This window comes from Anser brachyrhynchus, assembly GCF_964034855.1.
Source record: "Anser brachyrhynchus genome assembly, chromosome: 7".
In the NCBI taxonomy this organism is placed as follows: domain Eukaryota; kingdom Metazoa; phylum Chordata; class Aves; order Anseriformes; family Anatidae; genus Anser; species Anser brachyrhynchus.
This window is the reverse complement of record NC_137701.1, coordinates 12,880,872-12,905,161: the sequence shown is the minus strand read 5'-3', so window position 1 is coordinate 12,905,161 and position 24,290 is coordinate 12,880,872. Positions and strand designations below refer to the sequence as shown.

Sequence of the window (24,290 nt, the reverse complement as noted above, 5' to 3'; positions counted from 1 at the left end):
TTTGTGAGGGGTGCAACCCCCCTTTTTGCTGTCACTCAAGGAAATTGTTATTCCAGTGTGTTAGCGTTTCATTGGAGGCATAGCGGCTCTTTAGGAAGGACACGCTGGCAAGATGAGGAGGGGGTGTTGCCCTTCATGGGAGCAAGCAGATGGAGTGTGTGGAGCTCTGTCTGGAATGGCTGAGGAGCTGGCTGAGAGTTTACGGCTTAGGATGAAAGGGAGGAGAGGGAAAGGTGACATTAGAGTGGGTGCAGGCCACTTGACCAGGGAGAACAAGTAAATGAGGCCTTCTACAGACAGATAGGAGCCTGTTTGCAGGCACTGGTCCTCACCGGGGCCTTCGACCATCCTGATTGTCTGCTGGGGGGACAACACAGCAGGGCATATGCAATCCAGGAGGCTCCTGGCCTGCGTTGATGATATCTTCCTTCTCCACGCAATAGGGAAGCCAAGGCTTTAGGCGGCCTTGTCTGCAGTGACTGTGAGATGGTGGAGCTGAAAAACTTCCTTCTCTATTTCCACTCCTCAGGAGGCTGTGGAGAGCAACGAGCTTGCCTCTTAGCCTTCTTTTCTCTGAACTAGACAACAACCCAAATGTCCTCAGCCTCTTCTCACAGGACATGCCTCCCAGTCCTTTTTTACCAGCTTTGTTGCCCTCTTCTGGACGCATTCAGATGTTTTATTTTCCTTTTTATATTGTGGAGGCCAGAACTGCACACCATATTCAAGGTGGGGCCACACCAACACTAAGCAGAACAGGAGAATCACGTATTTTACCAGCTGGCTATTTTATGTTGAATGCCCCAAAAGGCAGTTTTGAAATGCCCCAGCTGCCAGGGCAAACTGCCGGCTCATGTTGCACCCGCTGGTGACCAGTTCCCCCAGGTCCCTTTCTGCAGAGCTGTTCTCCAGCCGCTCGTCTCCCTCTGTGCACATGCGTCCAGCATTGCTCTGTCCCAGCTGCAGTTGCTAGCATTCGTACTGGTTGAATTTTTACAGCCTGAGAACAACCATCCTGACACAGGGACGTGCACCCACTGTGCCACATGGATGGGAGCTCATGAGGCTGCGCACAACATGTCCGGCACATCACCTGCGTGGCAAGGCTCAGCTCCTCCGTCTTCCCCAGCACAGGGGGGTCCAGGCAGGAGAGATGGGGAGCCCTGCTCCTCTGCCAAGAATCGCCTTCCCCTTCCAGCGCCGCCCGCTCCAGCCCTGCTGCTGGGGACGTTTCACTGTCTCTGCTTGCCATCGTGTGGTAGAGGCACGCACTGGCCCTTGTCTGGGGAGAGCAGTCCTGCGGGAAGTGCGTCAGCCAGGGACGGCCAGGACAGTGACAGCACCCAGGGAGGGAAGTGCTCCTGTGGCAGGGACCAGAGCTGCTCCCCTCCTGCGCGGTGGGCACAGAGCTGCACCAAGCTTGCTCAGAGGGGAGCGGGGCTAAGTTGAGGGTGCTTGTGGGGGCACGGGGCTGGTGTGAGTGCGTGTACAAGAGCAGGTTTGCTCTGTGGCTGCAAGGATGGCAATGGAGCTGACCTGAGCATACTCAGAGGGACACTCAACTTTGGGAGTGATAAAGCAGCTGTTCTCAGCAATGAGCACCTAGGAAATGAGTGGTTTTAGAGAGAAAGAGCAGGAAGAGAAGTCCAGCACTTCCCGCCCCTAGCCCAGCACGCTGATCCCTCTGCCCCTTAGGGGATAAGGCCATTCTGCCAAAGTCTGTTGCCAGATTCTCCTCTGCAGCACTGAGACGCAGGCCATGTACAGAAAGAGCCTCTTGCATCTCCAGAGGGGATGGGACCTTCAGGACAGGGACTCCCTCCACTGGAGAACCTTTCCTCCGTCACCCGCCCTCCTTCCCCTCCGTCTCTGCGCACAGCTCAGGTTCCTGCGGGCATAGCTGGGAAGCCTGTGGGACTTGCAGAGCGTTGGCCTGCGTGGCCACCCAGAGCTGCTGACGGGAGCAGGTGCTGCCAGGGCCCAGGCCCTCTGCCTAGGAACAGCCCCCGGGAGGGTGGCGCCAGTGTGTGAGCAGCACCCGCAGCGTGCGTCAGTGCTGGGTGTGGGAGATCGTGTGGTGGCACACAGGGCTTCTGCCCCTCCTCCCCTTCGAGTCCATCCTCTCTGCTGGCAGTCTCTGTGACCGCAGTTTTTACCATGGTCTCCGCCAGGCAGAGAGCTTGCCCCAAAGAGGCTGTGGCGACCCAAAGGGAGGGCCTGTCCAGAGCCGTGGCCGTACAGGTCTCTGGGTGCAGGGAGTGCCGGTGCCTGCTGCTGCCGGGGGAGGGAGGCAGGTATTGCCCCTGTGTGAGGGGCAAGCGGGTAGAAGATCTGGTCAGCATGGTGGCAGAGCTGGAAGAGGAGGTTGAGGGCCTGAGGGCTGTAAGGCAGTGTGAGTGGGAGATCGGCTGGTGGAGTAGCTCCCTGGTGTGTCAGAGGGAATGGTGCCAGGGGGATACCCCACAACCGGTGGTGGACCCCCTGCCCACAAGTCCATGGGATCAGACGAGCTCCACCCTAGGGTGCTGCGGGAGCTGGCGCAGGTGATTGCCAAGCCATTTTCCACTGTCTATCAGTGTTCCTGGTTATCTGGAGAGGTCCCAGAGGACTGGAGTCTTTGCCGATGTGACTCCCATCTACAAGAAGGGCCGTAAGGAGGACCCGCAGAACTACAGGCTTGTCAGCCTGACCTCGGTTCCAGGGAAAGTTATGGAGCAGATCATCCTGGGTGAGATCACCCAGCTCTTGTGTGGCATCCAGGGGATCAGGCCCAGCCAGCACGGGTTCACAAAAGGCAGGTCGTGCTTGTCTAACCTCATCTCTTTCTGTGACTGTGTGACCAGACTGGTAGATGAGGGAAGAGCTGTTGATGTAGTCTACTTAGACTTCAGCAAAGCCTTTGACATGGTCTCCCACAGTATTCTCCTGGGGAAACTGGCTGCCCGTGGCCTGGACAGGTATACTCTTCTCTGGGTAAAGAACTGGCTGGAGGGCTGTTCCCAGCGGGTAGTGGTTAACGGAGGTAAGTCCGGCTGGCGTCCCGTTACGAGTGGTGTCCCCTAGGGGTCTGTACTGGGGCCTGTCCTCCAGGCATGGATACCAAACCACCCCCTGCATGGCAAAACCAGCTGGAGCTGAAGCTGCTTTTTCCAGTACCTGAAACTTCCTTCCATGTAGGAGCATTGCTGCTGGCTGCAGGAGGAAGGCTGCTTATCTGCAATGTGATGCGGGTTCATGACTTCCCTGTCCCACTGACTCACAGCCACCCCTGCCCGGGCCCTGAGCCCCGCAGCTGGCTTTTTGGCACATCACCATGGCAGCACAGCTGGACGCTCATCTGCTTCATTTCTCTGGTGATGATTCATGGGTAGGAAAGTTGGCTTTTCTCTTCTGCCCATCTGCTGTGAAGGCAAAAGAGCATCCCATGGGGATGTGGCCCACCTGCACATTCATTGCAAGGGCCCTTGAAAGCCAAATGCCTATGAGAAGTGATCAGGTCAGCCTTGGCCTCCCAGGTGAGCAGGTCAGCTTTGGCCTCTAAAGGCTTGGCAATTCAAATGCACCTAGGATTTTACTGAAGCCGAGGTACCAAGTGTTGGCACCTTCTCAGGGTTCTAATGGAGTAGCTCTGGAAACATGGTACCTGTTCTTTCCTCATTCCCTGAACATGCAGATCAACACTGGGAAACAACCACAAGCCCCTGAAATCTCTCTCCCCTTTGCCCACACCTCCCCTCTCCCGCACAAGCACAGAAATCAAGCGCAGAGGGACCCCGCGGCTCTGGCTCACCTATGAACCTGACCGCCTCCAGTCGCAAGGGCTGCTGCGGGCTCTGCAGGTATGGCAGGCTCTGGCGCAGGTACTTATCCACTCTGGAGGTCCAGAGAGCTTGGTCAGGAGGCCTTGGCCACAGCACCAAGGCCTGGGCAACCGTGGAGGGGCCCGGGCTGGCCACCAGTCCTGCCTCTGCCCCCTGCCCCTCACAGGCAGCACCCGGCAGGCCCGGCCCTGCAGGCTGCAGGCAGCCGAGGTGCGGTCCGCTGTGGGGCGGGGAGGGATTGTGGTGGCAGGCTCTGGGGCTGATGTGGCAGGGCTGGGAAATGGGGCGATGGAGGGCTCGGCCCCTGCAGGGCATCCTGAAAATCGCCAGCTGGCAGCTGGCGCTGGATGGGCTCGAAAGGCTGGCGGGCCCCAAGCCATCAGGGCAGGCGGGCCCCATACCTGTCACACGATGGGGAGCAGCGCAGCAGGGTCACCACCACACCAGGAGACTCTTGTGCAGATGGTGCAACAGATGGGTGCTGCAACCCATCTCACCGAGACAGGCTTATGTTTAGCATTGTCCAGAATCTCCTCCCACTTATCCGTTGGCCATACTGGCCCCTGGTTAACTTCCCACTGATTCTGCTCCCCAAAGGGCAGCCATTCCATACAGCCGTTAAACACGGCTTGGGAATCTGTTTGGGTGTGTAACGGATAAATGTTTCCCTCGTTCTTTTCTACCGCACTCCGTTCTGCTACCAGCTCTCCTACCTGTGAGGTTCCCTCCCCCTCTCTTGCAACCTGGTCACCCGAATTGATGTGTAATGCTACAGCTTGATACTTCCACGCTTTTCCTTCTAGTGGATCCCTCAGTGAACCACACGCTCCTTAAATCGGGCTCAAACCGGGGAGGAGCGTGTTTACTGGGGGAGGAAGGGGGCTTCTCATCTGGTTTAAGGTCTACTGGTTAGTGTATGGGAAGAACGTTAGGTGTGCCCTCCTCTATTTTATGGGTATGCCCATAGTGAGCTCTTTGCGCATACCGTTTTCTAAGGGTTTCCCTTTGTGCCCCTGCGGCAGGGGGTGGGGTTCCGGCAGTTACCGGTTACTTTAGCACTTTGGAAGGCCCTCGCAGCATGATTGACTGTTGGTTTATAATTCTGCCACCCTCCTGTAAAGCTGGATGGATTATAAAAAGGCCCTTTTCCCAGGTAGAGTAGGGCTTCTCGGCATCCTTGAAACTTTGGGAATAAAATTGCTTGGGGCGAGTGGGACCTTTGGGTCCGTGCTGCCACATGTGAGTTGAGAGCCCGTGGGTGGCATGGTGGCCTGGGAGTTTTATCTTTTCTGCTGGAGTTTGGAGCCCTAAACTTAGGGCAACTAAGTTGGGCAATCAATGGGCAATCAAGACGGGCAACTATATCCTTTTGAGTCTGCCCCACCACAGAGACACTAGACGCTGAGGCCACCAATTAGCACATCATTGATACACCAATATGCTTGAACTCCTTCCCCAGGCGTAACTGGGGCAAGGTGTTTAGTCTCAGTAAGTTCCACAGGCAGCCATTCTCTGGAGGTTCCCAGTCACTTCAGGGCCCAAGTCTTCCACGATTTCATTGCCGCAAAGGAAAGACACGCAGACAAGGTGAAGAAGCAGGACTGCTTATTTGGGGAGGGCCAAGCAGAAGGGTGATCTGGGAGCAAGCGAAGGGGACAGGAAGGTCCTGAAGGCTGGAGATGTGCCACGTGCTGGGAGAATCCAGGGGCCACCCAGCCTTCCACACACTTTCAGGTGGCCCCAGCACGCAGGATGCCTGCCGTCATTTCTACGCACGGCAACAGCAGCACAGGAAGGACAGTGCAGAGCACTTCGTCTTCCACGCCTTCCGGAGCCGGTAGCTCAGCCGTCGTACTCCAGGTACAGTGCATGACAAGCTCACTGCAGCTTGTATAATGAAGAGAGTCTGAGTTGCCAGCGAAGAGACAGAGGAGCTGACGTCGTCCGTCATGCCTTGAATGGCTGTGAGAGAGAGGAACGGAGGCAAGGTCAGAGCCTCTGTCTGCGGGGACCCCAGGAAGGGCCCCATCCCTGGAAGTATTCAAGCAAGGTTGGACGGGGCTTTCAGCAACCTGGTCTAGTGGGACGCATCCCTGACCATGGCAGACAGGTTGGAATTCGATGACGTTATAGCTCCCTTCCAACCCAAACCATTCTACGACTCTCTGATTTTATGATTCTAACAGCTCCTGCTGGGGCCAGCGCCACCCAGCTCTTCCTGTGGTCAGGCAGGAGCAGGGGGCAATGAGACCAGCAGGAGGGGGCTGGCCCCAAACAAGCCCCTGAAATCTCTCTCCCCTCTGCCCACACCGCCCCTCTCCCGCACAAGCAGCAGAGCCCTCCGCGCCAGGGCAGGGGCTGGAGCTCCCAGCCCAGGGTCTTTCCCCCTCCCCACCAGCCTCCGCCGATACCCCACTGCCCTCACTCACCTTCGTAGATGATGGGGAGCTCCTCCTCGTGCCAATCCTCCACTTGCCTCGCAATGAGCCCTAGGCACACACAGTCTGTCACAAACCCTGCCCGCCAGCCCTTCCCAGCAGCACAACCCCCCCCCCAGTGGCCCTGCCGGCCGGGCCACCTGCCCTCCTCCCCTCGGGCACAGAGGGACCCCGGGGCTCTGGCTCACCTATGAACCTGACCGCCTCCAGTCGCAAGGGCTGCTGCGGGCTCTGCAGGTAAGGCAGGCTCTGGCGCAGGTACCCATCCATTCGCCAGCTGTCGTCCTCCAGCTGCACAAGGGAGAGCACAAGGGCATGGGGCTGGTGCAGACCGTCCCCCTCGGACAGCTGCCTGCCCCATGCACTGGGGCGCTGTGGGCTTGTCCAGTCCCGGTCTGGGGCTTCAGAGCTGTCCTTACCAGGCACTCGCTGAGTCTCCATTTTTGCTGTGTCTCCAGCAGGTTCGCGAGCTGCTTCCTCTTCAGGAAATTGGCAGCATTGAGAAGGGCTTCCTCAGCGGCCTGAAGAGCAGGAGAGAATTTGAAATGCCACCACCAACTCTCAAGGGACCTGTGTCCCCAGCACCTTGGCAAGGCTGCAGGGGCTGCACGCCTCTGCATGGCCCAGGGCGCTGTGTGGGGCAGGGTGACCACAGGGAGCAGGCGTCTGCTCCGCGGAGTAGTGCCCTAGGGAGCTGGGGCAGGCCCAAGCCCGGACATCTGCGGGGCACCTGGGCATAGCACAGGGGCGGAGGGGACCGGCGGTCCAAGCCCAGAGCTTCAGGTTCCTGCGGGCATAGCTGGGAAGCCTGTGGGACTTGCAGAGCGTTGGCCTGCGTGGCCGCGCACCGCTGCCGAGCACTGCCGAGCAGGCAGAGCAGCTCTGGGAAATGGCCGTGCCCACCTTTTCAGCCATCGCCAGCTGTGGGGCTGCAGCCAGCCGCCCTGCAGAGGGCTGGATGCAGGGAGCAGGGATGGCAGCAGACCCCACGGCTCCATCCCTCCAGCGGCCCTTGCTGTGGGTGCTCAGTCCCACCCCGGGGTGTCAACATTGCCCTCCCCAAATGACCACGCTGGTTAGAGAAGCCAACCTTGGCCACTTGCTGGTTCTCATCGTGCAAGTGGAAGAACAGTGGGATCACGCTCTGGCGCACGTGTCTCTTCAGCTGCTCTTTTCCACTTCCTGCTACTAAGTTCATCACATATCTGAAGAAGTGGATGGAGAGCAGCTGCGTGTAGCTGGATTCCTGGTGGGAAGGAAGAAGAAAAGACCTCAGCACCAGCTGCTCCAGGCCCACCTGGGCAAGGGTCCGAAAATTCACAGGGCACAATGCTTCCGGACAGCACCCAACATCCATCAAGAAAGGCACCGTCCCTTGGAGACCCCAGCTGGGCCCTGTGCCCTCAGCCTTACGTTGTCAAAGAACGTTGGGAGCCTCTCTGCCAGCTGCAGAGCGATGCGGCTGGCCTTGCGGACGTCCAGCTCCTTGAACACTCTGATGAGCACAATCAGGGTGTTTCCAACCATATCTCCTTCCACTTCTGGCAGTAGCTTCATGATCTCTGGCAGCAGGAACGCCATTTTTCTTGCCTGTGTGGAGTAACAACACCATGTTAGGAAACCACAGAAGGCTGCACAGGCAAACATGCTCAGGCTGTTAGAACCCACACCGCTGCTCTGGGGCCTAGAAGTCAAAGTCCTGCCCCAAGGAACTTGGACAGATGCACGTGGAGGCACGACAGGTGGGAGCAGCTCCCACAGTGCCTAATGCCCAGCAAAGTCCAAGCAATGGTGTTAGCCAGCGTCCCTGGCCCGGAGCCACATCACCAATATGGCTTCAGCCAGCTGAACCCTGCTTACTGTACGAGGTCTTCTGCTGAGCGTTGTGAGGCCGCTGAGCACCAGCTGACGCATCACCGTGCACTGACTCCTCAGGTATCTTGCGAAGAGCTTCAGGACTCGGACAGACACTACTCTGAGGTCATCAAAGGCCAGCATCTGAAAAATACGCATCAGTGAAAGGTGGAAATGGCCAGCAGGACACACCGCACCATGGAGGGCTGGATACATCCACCAGTGCAGGGATCAGGCACCAGCGCAGGCAGCTGAGCCCAAAGGCAGCAGCGGATGTGCAGAGCCCCTGGGCTCCTTGCCCCGTGTGTGGCAGTGTTCGACCGCTCCTCCCGGCCCCCAGCAGCCGGGGATACCCCAGCCTCTGAGGAACAATTGCACAGAGAGACCTTGCCCAAGGGAGGCACGAAAAACTGTAGCCAAGTGTCACTCTGGCAGCATGTGCCAAGGGGATGAACTGGGGCCCACCCCCGCCCCAGCTCCACCGGCTGGCCTCTCCCCACAGCTGTGGCCACAAGAGGGTGGCGTGGCGAGAGGCAGCTCAGACAGGCACCGCTTGCCATCAGGCTCACCTCGACCAGGAAGGCCATGGCGGGGACCTCCCAGCATGGCTCGTTCCTGCTGAGCCACTTTTCCAGATGCAGCACAATCTGTTGATGCTCTTTTATTGTGATGCTTCTCAACATCCTGGCAGAGGGAAGAAGACAGGGTAAGTCCTGAGCAGAATGAGTGAAATGCTCCTGGGTCTGACTGCCCCCCTCATCCAGCCGTTACACCACAGGCCAGGCCAGGGCCCCCTCAGCTCTGCTCCAGCAGCCACCAGCATTTAATGCTCACAGAGACGTGGTCTTCCGCCACCTCTCCTTGCAGGGAGAAAGCCAGCGCCCCAGAGCAGCGGGCACCTTGGGTGCACAATGGGCTTCCTGCCCTGCAGGCTTCCTGCCCCTTCTGAGGAGACCTCATTCTTGCCCACGGGCGATTCATGTGCCCCGGGCTCTGCCGGTGTCGCTCAGTGCTTCCTGCCCTGCCCCGGGGGGCTGCCCTTGGGAGGGGAGGCCGGCACTGTGGCAGGGGACTGCTCTCGTGCAGCCACCCTCTCTCAGGCTTTGCCCTTCTGCTCGCAAGAGCCAAGGCTGCAGCCCCTTTCTTTGAGAAATGGGGCCCCTGCCAGCCGCCACCAAGGGGATCGGATGGGGCTCCCCGTCTGCAAGGGAGAAATGCCGGGGGGAGAAGGGAGCAGGGTGCCCTCACCTGGCCAGCTGACCCACTGCCCAGTGGTGGCTCTCAGCGTTGACTAGTGTCTCCCAGGCATTCTTCTTTTCTAATTCAAGCACCAGCATGTCATACCCAAGACGGCATAGCAGTGCTTTCAGAGTCAGCACCGCAAACCTGCAGGCAGAGCAAAGCCCAGGTCACACTGGGATCCCTGGCCCAGGCTCCAGGACCACGGGAAGGGTGGGAGGAGTGGGACAGAGCACCTGCTGGGGCTGGTGGGAATGCTCTCCTCCTGCTGCCATTCCCTGTAGAGCGTCTCCACCTCTTCTGGTGTCTGCTGTGCGCTTGCGGAGATTTGGAAGAGCAACACCAGCAGGAGTAGGGGGAAATGCGCCTCCACCTTCACTGAGTAAATGGTTGGCTGGAGGATCTCCCGCAGCACCTTGGTTGCCTGCAAAAAAGACCCAGAGATGGCACTCACTGCTGAGACATCCCTGTGGCATGGCCCCAGCGTGGGAGGCTGAGGCTCGGGTGCAGACGTGGGCCACGGGGGATGCAGGCAGAGCACCCGGCCTGGCTCCCAGCCAGAGCTCAGCCACCAAAGCTCTTTGGGCTCAGCTCTTCTTTGTGCCACAAGCAGCCTCCCTGGGGCGGTGGGAATGTGCCCTGGCTGAGTCTCCTGTGTCCTGCAGCCAGCCTGGGTTCTCTGTCCCAGCCCCTGCAGCCTGCTGGGCAGTGCCGTGGCCCTGCCCTGTCCCCTAAACCTGCCCCTAAGCCAGGTTTGCAGCCCACCGCCTGAGGCAGGGAGATGTAGTGACAGGGGAGGATGGATAGCTGCCCCGAGATGCAGTCCCTGGGGGAAGAGAGGCCTTGTTCAGAAACTCACGGCCAGGACGAAGACATCCGTGTCGTCCCCGTCAGAGGTGGACGTCCTGTGAAGGGGCCAGTCCTTCAGCACGCAGCACAGCTCTGCCATCACCTTCCTTGCAGTCCGGGCTGAGGAGGTCATCAGCCTCCACATGGTCGCGGCAGCTCTGGAGGTCCAGAGAGCTCAGTCAGGGGGGGCCTCGGCCACAGCACCAAGGCCTGGGCAACCGTGGAGGGGCCCGGGCTGGCCACCAGTCCTGCCTCTGCCCCCTGCCCCTCACAGGCAGCACCCGGCAGGCCCGGCCCTGCAGGCTGCAGGCGGCCGAGGTGCGGTCCGCTGTGGGGCGGGGAGGGATTGTGGTGGCAGGCTCTGGGGCTGATGTGGCAGGGCTGGGAAATGGGGCGATGGAGGGCTCGGCCCCTGCAGGGCATCCTGAAAATCGCCAGCTGGCAGCTGGCGCTGGATGGGCTCGAAAGGCTGGCGGGCCCCAAGCCATCAGGGCAGGCGGGCCCCATACCTGTCACACGATGGGGAGCAGCGCAGCAGGGTCACCACCACGTCGTGAGGGTGCTCCTCGGCCAGCTCCAGAAGGCTCTTGTCCAGACGGTGCTGGGCAGACTCTTCTGTGTTGGACACGAGCCACTGGTAGATGCTCTTCAAGATGTTCGGTGCCTGGAGGAGAAATGTCTGAGAGTGGGGCTGCTGCCAGAGCAATCCCTTTCCCGGGGTCCACTGACAAGTGCTTCTCTTCCCACCACTCAGTGCTGGCCAAAAAGGGTGTCACATGCCCAACGACAGAGCTTCAAGCGGGGCACACGATCCCCCAAGGGCTTGAGTCCCACCAGCCGGATACTTACATGTTTTGAAAGGACGACCCTGCCTACTACACGCTCATCCAGCTTGACTGCAATGGCCTCCTGCTCCTGCTTCTGGTCCCTGTCCTGCTGCTGCTGCTGCTCCTGTTCTGTCTGGTCCCAGCCTGGATTTGGTGAAGACCAAGCACAGACAGAGCTGAGGGTCTGTGGGAGAGGCTGGAGGACACAGCCAAGACCACACTGCCCGGGCAGGGTGATCCCCGAGCCAGGAACTAGCGGGGGCACTGAGCCCAATCTCTCTTGTGCATGCGTCGGAGCCAGGTGTTCCCCAGCAGATGGGGCATGTTAAGGGGGGAGAGCCCTGCACCCCACAAGGTGCTTGCTGCCATTGGGCAGGAGAGGTCTGTACCCACAGGATGGCTGCCCATGCCCTGCTTCGTCCTGCCTCTCCCTGCTCATCCCATGGAGTCGGACGGTTCCCCTCGCCCCTTGCCCCTGGGGATGCCACATGGGACAGCAGCTCCTGTGAGGACGGGAAGGGGCAGAGGCAGCTTGCAGCTGCCAGCCCTTCAGCCCAGCTTGGCCACTCACCTGCCTGCAGCACCTGCACCTCGGTCAGCTCATCAGGCTGCTGCGCTGGGCTGGCATTAACCTTGTCCTCCTCCTCCATCCAGGCCTTCTTGGGCATGCTGGGGTGTCTCCCCGCCATGCTGCTGAGGTCTGGCCTCAAGGGCTCCCACCACAGGGATGGGAAACGCTTCCAGGAAGCACCAAAGACACGGGCAGTAGGAATGGGGTGGCTCTGCAGGGACTCCTTGCAGCTCCACTCCTTCCCGTCCTGTCCCGTCTCGTCCTCCAGGCAATGTGGGGAAACCACGCTGCCAGCAGCACTTATATCACAGAGGTCACAAAGGGCCCCGTGACCCGTTGCTGCACGCCCATTGTCTGGACAGAGCCCGCATCACGGCAGGTCACAAAGGGCCCCGTGACACGCTGCCACCTGCCTCGCCCCTCAGACCCCTCCTGCCACCCCATCCCCTCAGGGCTTCCCACCAGCCTGGCTCTGAGGGCCTTCCTGCCAGCCTGGCCCCTCGTAGCCTCCAGCCTCCGCAGCCCCTCCAGTCCTCCCACCACCCACCCCGCACGGCTTCCCAGTGCCCCAGCTCTCTGAACTGCCCATCAGCAGCCCCTTGTCACAGGCCCACCAAGCGGTGGGTGGGAAGGGGCCTGCGGGGCTGGGTCACCAAACTGGTGGTGACAACGTCTGAGTGCCCAGACCCGTACACCTCTGTGTCTGGATTTCCAGGGCATAAGGAACTGGATGGATGGTCAACAGCAACTGTGATGCCCAGGTGGAGACCAGTGACGAGTGGTGTCCTCGAGGGGTCTGTACTGGGACCGCTATTATTTAACATCTCTGTCGGTGACATGAGCAGTGGGATTGAGCGCGCCCTCTGCAAGAGGGCAGACAACACCAAGCTGAGTGATGGTTGGACCAGATGATCTTGGAGGTCTTTTCCAGCCTTCATGATTCTATGATTCTATGATTTGTGAGGGGTGCAACCCCCCTTTTTGCTGTCACTCAAGGAAATTGTTATTCCAGTGTGTTAGCGTTTCATTGGAGGCATAGCGGCTCTTTAGGAAGGACACGCTGGCAAGATGAGGAGGGGGTGTTGCCCTTCATGGGAGCAAGCAGATGGAGTGTGTGGAGCTCTGTCTGGAATGGCTGAGGAGCTGGCTGAGAGTTTACGGCTTAGGATGAAAGGGAGGAGAGGGAAAGGTGACATTAGAGTGGGTGCAGGCCACTTGACCAGGGAGAACAAGTAAATGAGGCCTTCTACAGACAGATAGGAGCCTGTTTGCAGGCACTGGTCCTCACCGGGGCCTTCGACCATCCTGATTGTCTGCTGGGGGGACAACACAGCAGGGCATATGCAATCCAGGAGGCTCCTGGCCTGCGTTGATGATATCTTCCTTCTCCACGCAATAGGGAAGCCAAGGCTTTAGGCGGCCTTGTCTGCAGTGACTGTGAGATGGTGGAGCTGAAAAACTTCCTTCTCTATTTCCACTCCTCAGGAGGCTGTGGAGAGCAACGAGCTTGCCTCTTAGCCTTCTTTTCTCTGAACTAGACAACAACCCAAATGTCCTCAGCCTCTTCTCACAGGACATGCCTCCCAGTCCTTTTTTACCAGCTTTGTTGCCCTCTTCTGGACGCATTCAGATGTTTTATTTTCCTTTTTATATTGTGGAGGCCAGAACTGCACACCATATTCAAGGTGGGGCCACACCAACACTAAGCAGAACAGGAGAATCACATATTTTACCAGCTGGCTATTTTATGTCGAATGCCCCAAAAGGCAGTTTTGAAATGCCCCAGCTGCCAGGGCAAACTGCCGGCTCATGTTGCACCCGCTGGTGACCAGTTCCCCCAGGTCCCTTTCTGCAGAGCTGTTCTCCAGCCGCTCGTCTCCCTCTGTGCACATGCGTCCAGCATTGCTCTGTCCCAGCTGCAGTTGCTAGCATTCGTACTGGTTGAATTTTTACAGCCTGAGAACAACCATCCTGACACAGGGACGTGCACCCACTGTGCCACATGGATGGGAGCTCATGAGGCTGCGCACAACATGTCCGGCACATCACCTGCGTGGCAAGGCTCAGCTCCTCCGTCTTCCCCAGCACAGGGGGGTCCAGGCAGGAGAGATGGGGAGCCCTGCTCCTCTGCCAAGAATCGCCTTCCCCTTCCAGCGCCGCCCGCTCCAGCCCTGCTGCTGGGGACGTTTCACTGTCTCTGCTTGCCATCGTGTGGTAGAGGCACGCACTGGCCCTTGTCTGGGGAGAGCAGTCCTGCGGGAAGTGCGTCAGCCAGGGACGGCCAGGACAGTGACAGCACCCAGGGAGGGAAGTGCTCCTGTGGCAGGGACCAGAGCTGCTCCCCTCCTGCGCGGTGGGCACAGAGCTGCACCAAGCTTGCTCAGAGGGGAGCGGGGCTAAGTTGAGGGTGCTTGTGGGGGCACGGGGCTGGTGTGAGTGCGTGTACAAGAGCAGGTCTGCTCTGTGGCTGCAAGGATGGCAATGGAGCTGACCTGAGCATACTCAGAGGGACACTCAACTTTGGGAGTGATAAAGCAGCTGTTCTCAGCAATGAGCACCTAGGAAATGAGTAGTTTTAGAGAGAAAGAGCAGGAAGAGAAGTCCAGCACTTCCCGCCCCTAGCCCAGCACGCTGATCCCTCTGCCCCTTAGGGGATAAGGCCATTCTGCCAAAGTCTGTTGCCAGATTCTCCTCTGCAGCACTGAGACGCAGGCCATGTACAGAAAGAGCCTCTTGCATCTCCAGAGGGGATGGGACCTTCAGGACAGGGACTCCCTCCATTGGAGAACCTTTCCTCCGTCACCCGCCCTCCTTCCCCTCCGTCTCTGCGCACAGCTCAGGTTCCTGCGGGCATAGCTGGGAAGCCTGTGGGACTTGCAGAGCGTTGGCCTGCGTGGCCACCCAGAGCTGCTGACGGGAGCAGGTGCTGCCAGGGCCCAGGCCCTCTGCCTAGGAACAGCCCCCGGGAGGGTGGCGCCAGTGTGTGAGCAGCACCCGCAGCGTGCGTCAGTGCTGGGTGTGGGAGATCGTGTGGTGGCACACAGGGCTTCTGCCCCTCCTCCCCTTCGAGTCCATCCTCTCTGCTGGCAGTCTCTGTGACCGCAGTTTTTACCATGGTCTCCGCCAGGCAAAGAGCTTGCCCCAAAGAGGCTGTGGCGACCCAAAGGGAGGGCCTGTCCAGAGCCGTGGCCGTACAGGTCTCTGGGTGCAGGGAGTGCCGGTGCCTGCTGCTGCCGGGGGAGGGAGGCAGGTATTGCCCCTGTGTGAGGGGCAAGCGGGTAGAAGATCTGGTCAGCATGGTGGCAGAGCTGGAAGAGGAGGTTGAGGGACTGAGGGCTGTAAGGCAGTGTGAGTGGGAGATCGGCTGGTGGAGTAGCTCCCTGGTGTGTCAGAGGGAATGGTGCCAGGGGGATACCCCACAACCGGTGGTGGACCCCCTGCCCACAAGTCCATGGGATCAGACGAGCTCCACCCTAGGGTGCTGCGGGAGCTGGCGCAGGTGATTGCCAAGCCACTTTCCACTGTCTATCAGTGTTCCTGGTTATCTGGAGAGGTCCCAGAGGACTGGAGTCTTTGCCGATGTGACTCCCATCTACAAGAAGGGCCGTAAGGAGGACCCGCAGAACTACAGGCTTGTCAGCCTGACCTCGGTTCCAGGGAAAGTTATGGAGCAAATCATCCTGGGTGAGATCACCCAGCTCTTGTGTGGCATCCAGGGGATCAGGCCCAGCCAGCACGGGTTCACAAAAGGCAGGTCGTGCTTGTCTAACCTCATCTCTTTCTGTGACTGTGTGACCAGACTGGTAGATGAGGGAAGAGCTGTTGATGTAGTCTACTTAGACTTCAGCAAAGCCTTTGACATGGTCTCCCACAGTATTCTCCTGGGGAAACTGGCTGCCCGTGGCCTGGACAGGTATACTCTTCTCTGGGTAAAGAACTGGCTGGAGGGCTGTTCCCAGCGGGTAATGGTTAACGGAGGTAAGGCCGGCTGGCGTCCCGTTACGAGTGGTGTCCCCTAGGGGTCTGTACTGGGGCCTACACTACTACTACTACTGGGGCCTATATTGCTGGTAGAGGGATGGTTGGACCAAATGATCTTGGAGGTCCAGATCTTGGAGGACCAGATGATCTTGCCAAGGCGATCGGAGCCTGTTGCTGCCATCTGAGGGAGGCAGAGGGACTGTGTGTGTGAGGTGCGAGCAGGTGGACAACCTGGTCTGCCTGGTGTCAGAGCTCAGGGAGGAGGTGGAGAGGTTGAGGGCTATCAGGGAGTGTGAGCGGGAGATAGACTGGTGGAGCAACTCCCTGCAGGGCCTGAAGGAGAGGTACCAGGGTGAGACACCCCAAATGGGGGTGGACACCCTGCCCTGTCGGACAGAGGGAGGGGATCTAGGAGTTGAGGAGGGATGGAGATAGGTCCCTGCTCAACCTCGCAGGTGACGCCCCCCCCCTACTGCCCCCACCTTCCCAGGTGCGCGTACACAACAGGTTTGAGGCCCTAGAGCTTGAGAGACCGGTGGGTGAAGATGAGGTAGAAAGTCTACCCAGGAGGATACCTAGGGCGAGGAGGTCGACTCCACGCCTCAAGACTGCCTCCACCAAGAAAGACAGAAGGGTGAGTAGTAGGCGACTCCCTTCTCAGGGGAACAGAGGGCCCTATTTGTCGACCTGACCCTACCCGTAGGGAAGTCTGCTGCCTCCCTGGGGCCAGGGTCAGGGATGTTGCCAGAAAGCTTCCCAACCTGGTTCGCCCCTCTGACTACTATCCGCTTTTGATAGTCCAGGCTGGCAGTGATAATATTGAAGAGAGAAGCCTGAAGGCTATCAAAAGGGACTTTAGGGGACTGGGACGGTTAGTGGATGGAGCGGGAGTACAGGTGGTGTTTTCGTCCATCCCTACAGTAGCAGGGAGGGGTACAGAGTGGACACGGAAAGCCCACCTGATTAACACGTGGCTCAGAGGCTGGTGCCAACACAGAAAATTTGTGTTTTTTGACCATGGGGCACTTTACTTGGCACCCGGCCTGATGGCCGCAGACGGGTCCCTATCTCTAAGGGGAAAACGGATCCTAGCCCAGGAGCTGGCAGGGCTCGTTGAGAGGGCTTTAAACTAGGTAAGAAGGGGGATGGGGCTGAAAGAAAGCTTGTTGGAGCTGTGCCGGGGGAATAATGGCAAGGCTGGGGGAGAAGGCAATGGCTCGACTGAAGTGCATCTACACTAATGCACACAGCATGGGTAACAAACAAGAGGAGCCGGAAGCCATCGTGCAGCGGGAAGGCTATGACTTGGTTGCCATCACGGAAACGTGGTGGGACCACTCTCATGACTGGAGTGCTGCAATGTCTGGCTATAGGCTCTTCAGAAGGGACAGGCAGCACAGAAGGGGTGGTGGTGTGGCTCTCTATATTAGAGAGTGTTTTGATGTTGTGGAACTTGAGGCTGGGACTGATAAAGTTGAGTCTCTGTGGGTTAGGATCAGTGGGAAGGCCAACAAGGCAAGCATCCTGGTGGGGGTCTGTTATAGACCACCGAACCAGGATGAGGAGACGGATGAGGAGTTCTACAGGCAGCTGGCAGAAGTTGCGAAATCGTCAGCGCTTGTTCTCGTGGGGGACTTCAACCTCCCACACATATCCTTGGAAGCACAACGCAGCCCAGAGAAAGCAGTCTAGGAGGTTTCTGGAGAGCCTGGAAGATAGCTTCCTGACGCAGCTGGTTAGAGAGCCTACCAGGGGAGGTGCCCCACTAGACCTTCTGTTCACAAACAGTGACGGACTGGTGGAAGATGTGGTGGTCGGGAGCTGTCTTGGGCAGAGTGACCACAAAATGGTAGAATTCTCTATTCTTGGCAAAGCCAGGAAGGGGACCAGTAAAACCGCTGTCTTGGACTTCTGGAGGGCTGACTTTGAGCTGTTCAGGACACTGGTTGGCAGAGTCCCTTGGGAGGTGGTTCTGAAGGGCAGAGGAGTCCAGGAAGGCTGAGCACTCTTCAGGAAGGAAATCTTAATGGCTCAGGAGCGGTCTGTTCCCACATGCCCAAAGACAAGCCAGCGCGGAAAAAGACTGGCCTGGCTGAACAGAGAGTTGTGGTTCGAGCTTAGGAGAAAAAAGAGGGTTTATAATCTTTGGAAAAGAGGGCGGGCCATTCACGAGGACTATAAGGCTGTTGTGAGGCTGTGCAGGGACAAAATTAGAAGGGCCAAAGCTCATCTGGAGCTAAATCTGGCTACTGCTGTTAAAGATAACAAGAAATGTTTTTACAAATACATCAACACCAAAAGGAGGACTAAGGAGAATCTCCATCCTTTACTGGATGCGGGGGGAAACTTAGTTACAAGGGATGAGGAAAAAGCTGAGGTGCTTAATGCCTTCTTTGCCTCAGTCTTTAGTGGCAAAACTGGTTGTTCTCTGGATACCCAGTACCCTGAGCTGGTGGAAGGGGATGGGGAGAAGGATGTGGCCCTCACTATCCATGAGGAAATGGTTGGCGACGTGCTACAGCACTTGGATGTACTCAAGTCGATGGGGCCGGATGGGATCCACCCGAGGGTACTGAGAGAACTGGCGGAGGAGCTGGCCAAGCCACTTTCCATCATTTATCGGCAGTCCTGGCTATCAGGGGAGGTCCCAGTCGACTGGCGGCTAGCAAATGTGACGCCCATCTACAAGAAGGGTAGGAGGGTAGACCCAGGGAACTATAGGCCTGTCAGTTTGACCTCAGTGCCATGGAAGCTCATGGAGCAGATTATCTTGAGTGTCATCACACGGCACTTGTAGGGCAACCAGGCGTTCAGGCCCAGTCAGCATGGGTTTATGAAGGGGAGGTCCTGCTTGACGAACCTGATCTCCTTCTATGACAAAGTGACACGCTTGGTGGATGTCGGAAAGGCTGTGGATGTGGTCTACCTTGACTTCAGTAAGGCTTTTGACACCGTTTCCCACAACATTCTCCTCAAGAAACTGGCTGCTCGTGGCTTGGACTGGCGTACGCTTTGTTGGGTTAAAAACTGGTTGGGTAGGCGGGCCCAAAGAGTTGTGGTGAATGGAGTCAAATCTGGTTGGAGGCTGGTCACTAGTGGTGTCCCCCAGGGCTCGGTACTGGGGCCGGTCCTCTTTAATATCTTTATCGATGATCTGGATGAGGGCGTCCAGTGCACCCTCAGTAAGTTTGCAGATGACACCAAGCTAAGTGCGTGTGTCGATCTGCTCGAGGGCAGGAAGGCTCTGCAGGAGGATCTGGATAGGCTGGACCGATGGGCTGAGGTCAACTGCATGAAGTTCAACAAGGCCAAGTGCCAGGTCCTGCACCTGGGGCGTGACAACCCCAAGCAGAGCTACAGGCTGGGAGATGAGTGGTTGGAACCCTGCCTGGCCGAGAAGGACCTGGGAGTATTGGTTGATAGTCGGCTGAATATGAGCCAGCAGTGTGCTCAGGTGGCCAAGAAGGCCAACAGCATCCTGGCCTGTATAAGAAGCAGTGTGGCCAGCAGGACTAGGGAAGTGATTGTCCCCCTGTACTCAGCTCTGGAGAGGCCGCACCTCGAGTACTGTGTTCAGTTTTGGGCCCCTTGCTACAGGAAGGATGTTGAGGTGCTCGAGAGAGTCCAGAGAAGGGCGACGAAGCTGGTGAGGGGTCTGGAGAACAAGTCTTACGAGGAGCGGCTGAGGGAGCTGGGGTTGTTCAGCCTGGAGAAGAGGAGGCTCAGGGGCGACCTTATTGCTCTCTACAGGTACCTTAAAGGAGGCTGTAGCGAGGTAGGGGTTGGTCTTTACTTCCACGTGCCTGGTGACAGGACGAGGGGGAATGGGCGAAAGTTGTGCCAGGGGAGGTTTAGGTTGGATATTAGGAGGAACTTCTTTACTGAAAGGGTTGTTAGGCATTGGAATGGGCTGCCCAGGGAAGTGGTTGAGTCACCATCCCTGGAGGTCTTTAAGAGACGTTTGGATGTTGAGCTTAGTGATATGGTTTAGTGGAGGACTTGTTAGTGTTAGGTCAGAGGTTGGACTGGGTGATCTTGGAGGTCTCTTCCAACCTAGACGATTCTGTGATTCTGTGATTCTGTCTTTTCCAGCCTTCATGATTCTATGATTCTATACCTAGTGATTTCAGTACACCTGGGGGAAAAGATACCAGGTGACTAGTTGGTTGCTTGTCCATTCCATTCCTTATCTGCATTGCAAATGATGCATTTAAGATTACCAAGCCACATCTTCCTTAGGAAGACCGTGCCAGCTTCTGTGGAAGGTCCCATGCCCTCAGCACTGGGGCTGCTCAGGCAGCCATGGGTGTTCCTCCTGCTGAATCAAGCAAGTGGAAGAGAAGCCCCTAAGTGAAATCAGTGTTTACTTATTTTTCAAGTTGTTACTGGGGATCGTTTCCATCTGCCTCAGACAGTTTTGAGAGGAGATCCTGCTGCCAGACACAAAGCAGCCAGTGAATTGCAGCTGTGTCTCAACTGTAGCTGGAGGGGATGGGCTGGGGCAGATGGAAGCAAACATTTTGCCAATACTTGGTTCCTGAGACAGTGTTTAGAGCTCTCTGCTGTCACATCAAATCAGAGGAAGATGTCATGAACTTCTCATGTAAATTCTCTTGTTTCCAAGAGGGCTACATGCTGTCTTCTCTCATGTTCACTTCTTGAAGTGCTCCTCAGCCATGTCTGTAAGAAGGGTACTGGAACTGGAGAAAGGCCACCTACTCTTTAAAGTCACCCTAAACAGAAGTGAGAAGGGCTGTGTGCACCTTACGCAGCTTTTGTTTTCCCTGTTAAACTGTTATCTTGATTCATGAGTCTTCCAACCTTCCTTATCCCACAACAGAGGGGAGTGAACGAGAGAAGCTGTGTGGGTGTTCGACTGCTGGCTAGGGTCAACCCACCACACTCATGTTCTCCACTTGGTTTAGTGGAGCTTCCCTGTCTTCCAAGGAGGAAACGTGTTATTCTCCCTAGAAATGGCATATCTGCTGCTAAGCCCGTTTGTTACACAGGAGTGAAATCCATGAGTTTGAGAGATGCACTGTGTGCACTGAGTAACTCATCTTGCTAATGACCACAGCATTACCAGTGTAAACCAGGAAATAAAAGGGCTTTCTAACACTCTGTGTCACTGAGTCTGAGAGCCAGAGGTGCTGCTTTAGCTTTTATGAACTACTCAAAGGATTCAGTTCCTGGGATTCAAGTTGGCAATCTGCCTGAAGAGGTCCAGCCTACAAGGGGTGTGTGGGCAACACAGGATTTGCTCTTGATTTTATCCAGGTGTTAGTCCTTCTGAAGGGAGGACTAACCTGGGTGCAAAGGGCTCTTTTAATCAGACCCAGAGCAATATGAATGGAATAGACTGATGAAGGTATCTTCTCCAGTACTCCGAGATTACAGCAGAGGCTTTCTGCTGTCTGGTATGTTGTGAGGCCTGGAGCTGTTGATTGCAGAGCACCTTGTGTAGATGCTAGAATCAGTTCCTAATACTAGCTGATGTGTTGTCACCTTTTTGTTTCCTGCACTGATGCAAGATCATCCTCCTGATTATCTAAGAGCTGTACAAATGCAGCATATTGGCATCTGTTTCATTCAGTGCAGTCTCTGTGTTAGCACAGCCATTCTGCTGCTTAGCACCCAGGAGCAGGAAGCTGGAAGTGTTTTGACCCTTGGTCTGCTATCTGTACCAGGATTGTTGTGGTCAGCAATTTCAAGTTTTTCAACCATCTTTCAACCATAATATGTACCCTCAAAACACCTCTGCTGAGTGAGCCAAAAAAAACCTTCAGGAGAGAGAAACTTACTGAAACCAGTGTCAGCGTGTGCAGCAGGGAGCAGTGTTATGCATGGTACATTGCTGTCAGCTGGCCAGGAGGCTTAGAAAAGGAGATGTGTTTGCCATACAGGAAAACTCTTCATACAGTTGCCTTCTCCACAAATTGCCGTTTCTCTGTGATGACACTTTAAAACTGGATTTAAAAAAAAAAGAAAGAAAGAAGAAGAAGTAGTAGAAGAGGAAGTAGCCCTCATCTTTGCCTTGATGCAGGTGGGAGACAGAAACAGGGTTTTTAAAAGGTAGAAGATTTTCCCATTCAGAGAGAGCTCAGAGCACCCCCGTGTCTGCTTAGCAGTGTGATATCCAAAGCATTTCTCCAATTAAGCCTGTCTTGTTATGTGTGGTTAAAAGCAACAATCTACAGACTTCAGCTCAGTCCCAAAATATAAACAGCACAGCAGCTTGAGCCACAGCCTTTTTGCTGTGTACGTAGAGTTGCTATCACTTAATGAGACACAGCACTTAATTAATTATGACATGGACAAGTCCCTTCTATCTAAACTAAACCCTAAGCAAACAGCTTTCCAGAGGCAATTACAAACTTGGGTTTTGTTGCAGTCTGTCCTGACACACAAAGATGCTGATGACAGCTATGACAGATATTGCTCTCCAAAGAAGGGTACCTTGGAAAGGGAACCCCAAGCCCGCTGTCAGGCCAGCGCAGGATGCCTACAGCCATCATGCTCCCTGCCTGGCCAGGGACATGGGAATGTCGTGGGGAGTCTCCTCTTTGTGCCCCATATTACTCTGTCTTGTACCTCTCTGTGCAATGCCTCTGGCTCAGGTCAGCTCAAGAACCACAACGAAGAAGATGGGCTGTCCAACAGCAACGAGCTACCCCATTACCAGCTCCTCTGTGGTCTTAGACCCTCTCAGAGAGCATGGTGAGGTGGATCAACACTGCGAAGTCAGAATTAGATTCAGCCTGCTGAAGGTAGAGCCCAGCCTTGCAGAGTATGAAGGAGAGGGAGAAAAAAGCCACATGGAAGGGAAAACGGAGAAGAAGCTGTAGCAGGAGGGAGCTGCAGCCCATCAGTAAAATGCACACAGCAAATACTTGTCTCCTCATCTGAAACAGATTGTTTCACTGCAAAACATGTAGCTGAAATATGGTAGTAGGCAACCCTCTCTGGGTGGCCCTGCTTAAGCAGGGGGTTTGGACCAGATGACCTCTGGAGCTCCCTTCCAACCTCAACCATTCTGTGATTCTGTGTAAAAGAAGGCAAATACACCCAGAGCTGACCCAAATGGACTGGGCTTTGTAGTAACTTTGCAGTGGCCTGGGTGGGGCTCAGATTTCTATTGAGCACCTCTTTATTTTTATTGCCCTCCCATTGCCCTCCCTGGGAAAGAGCAGAGCACGCTGAGTGGAATGCCCATTTCTCTCAGAGTATTAGGCTTGTGTTGCTTCCTTGCTAAGCTTCACTTTCCTCCAGGGAGCACATAGATAAGTTAAACTCAGCAGCTCTCCAAACACAACTGTTTGGATGATGGAGGTATAAACACAACTGATGCTTTTTCCTAAAGCCCACCTCACTGGAAGATCCTGGGCAGCAGGATGTATGTTGACAAGCCAGCTATCTTCTCAGACACCAGCCATATCCAGCACACACATGAGATCCAGGGTGAGCTGCTTGCATTTTTTACACTGAAGATGTGCATGCAGGATCTGCCTTCAGAAACATCCCTAGCAATTTCAGGTGGACCTCAAAGGTCTATTCAGATGTTAACTGCCATGAGGAGCAAGGCTTCTCAAGCTCATCCATGGAATGGAGTGCCTTGCCTCAGGGCTCTTTCAGGTCACAAACCAGCCATCTCCCTGGGATTGTGGTCAAATCTCCAGGGTTAGATGCCAGAAATTTGGCTTGGCATGAAAATCTCACTAAATGTGTCTCCCCCTCTCTGGCCATCTGTTTGAAAGTAGCCACATTCTCCCTGAGGTTGTTCTGGAAGATCCTTGAATACTTTGGCAAACTCATGAATAAAACATAGCGCTCCCTGAAGCATAGGAGCTATTAGTCAAAGGCCTCATATGGGAAATAGGCTGCATATGCCTCTGCTGGATCTTTAAGATCCCAGCCAGAAAGGGTACCTTTAAGCACCGCCAGCTGGGGCTGAACCACAGCAGCTGGGCAAGCAAAGCAAACGGGAACTCAATTCCTACTTCTGATCAGCAGCCACTGCCCGGGCCCCAGTGCGGTGGTTAATTGGGAAGACAAATGCTATAACCACTAATGTCCTCCCTTCCTTCTCCTTCCCTGGTCTTCTATTGCTGAATACAGTGTCATACAGCGTGGGATATCCCTTTGGCCAGTTTGGGTCAGCTGCCCCTGACTGAGTAGCAGTGTTCAGGCTGTCCATACGTGAACTGCTCCAAGGCCATCCCAGGTTGCACACCACCTACTGGACTGCAAAATGTTTTTCCATCTATTCTCATCATCTGTTTAGGTTAGAGCACTCAGCTGGATGTGTTGTGTCCTGAAATTCAGAAGGATGCAGTCAGGAGAGATGTAAACTGGGAATGCTCCATACGCAAACTAATGAAGTTGTTATTTCATGCCGATCCCATTTATTTCATGCAGGGAGACAGCAGAACAGCACACGCACACACTGATTTTTAAGCAGCTGGACAGACGGACCATCATCTTGCTTTTTTCTAGCCAATTACAGGTAGGACATAAAAAAAAAGAAATCCTCTTCTTTTTCATGTGGAGAATTTCAGATATTCATTTTCTATTCAAAAATTTGTTTTTGGTGTCAAATAGGATTTTGTAGTTCTGAGCACTTTTTCTTTTTCCTTTTCCTTTTCCTTTTGCCTTTTTTTTTTCAAAGGAAAGGCCTCTTCCCCTCCAAAAGAAGAGAAATTAACATCCCATG

The 24,290-nt window shown here is 55.9% G+C and overlaps 1 protein-coding gene across 1 annotated transcript; it reads right to left on the bottom strand.

The window, feature by feature from the left end:
• Positions 1-5,263: 5,263 nt before the first annotated feature.
• LOC308197956 (maestro heat-like repeat-containing protein family member 7) lies at positions 5,264-12,544 on the bottom strand. The gene is made up of 13 exons (XM_080599328.1): positions 11,600-12,544; positions 11,051-11,172; positions 10,711-10,865; positions 10,212-10,359; positions 9,589-9,776; positions 9,362-9,499; positions 8,683-8,797; positions 8,120-8,257; positions 7,673-7,849; positions 7,350-7,505; positions 6,448-6,780; positions 6,251-6,310; positions 5,264-5,783 (listed from the first exon to the last, which is right to left on the bottom strand). The coding sequence occupies exons 1-11, from the start codon at positions 11,715-11,717 to the stop codon at positions 6,448-6,450; spliced, it is 1,788 nt and encodes a 595-aa protein (XP_080455454.1). The 5' UTR covers positions 11,718-12,544; the 3' UTR covers positions 5,264-5,783; positions 6,251-6,310.
• Positions 12,545-24,290: the final 11,746 nt, after the last annotated feature.

Excerpts from the sequence above, each read along its gene's own strand:
- LOC308197956 (XM_080599328.1), bottom strand. The coding sequence starts at position 11,717 with ATGGCGGGGAGACACCCCAGCATGCCCAAGAAGGCCTGGATGGAGGAG. Across the intron at positions 9,777-10,211 it reads CGGATGTCTTCGTCCTGGCC|GCAACCAAGGTGCTGCGGGA; the intron begins GTGAGTTTCTGA and ends TCTTTTTTGCAG. Across the intron at positions 8,798-9,361 it reads GCAGTGGGTCAGCTGGCCAG|GATGTTGAGAAGCATCACAA; the intron begins GTGAGGGCACCC and ends TCCCTCTGCCAG.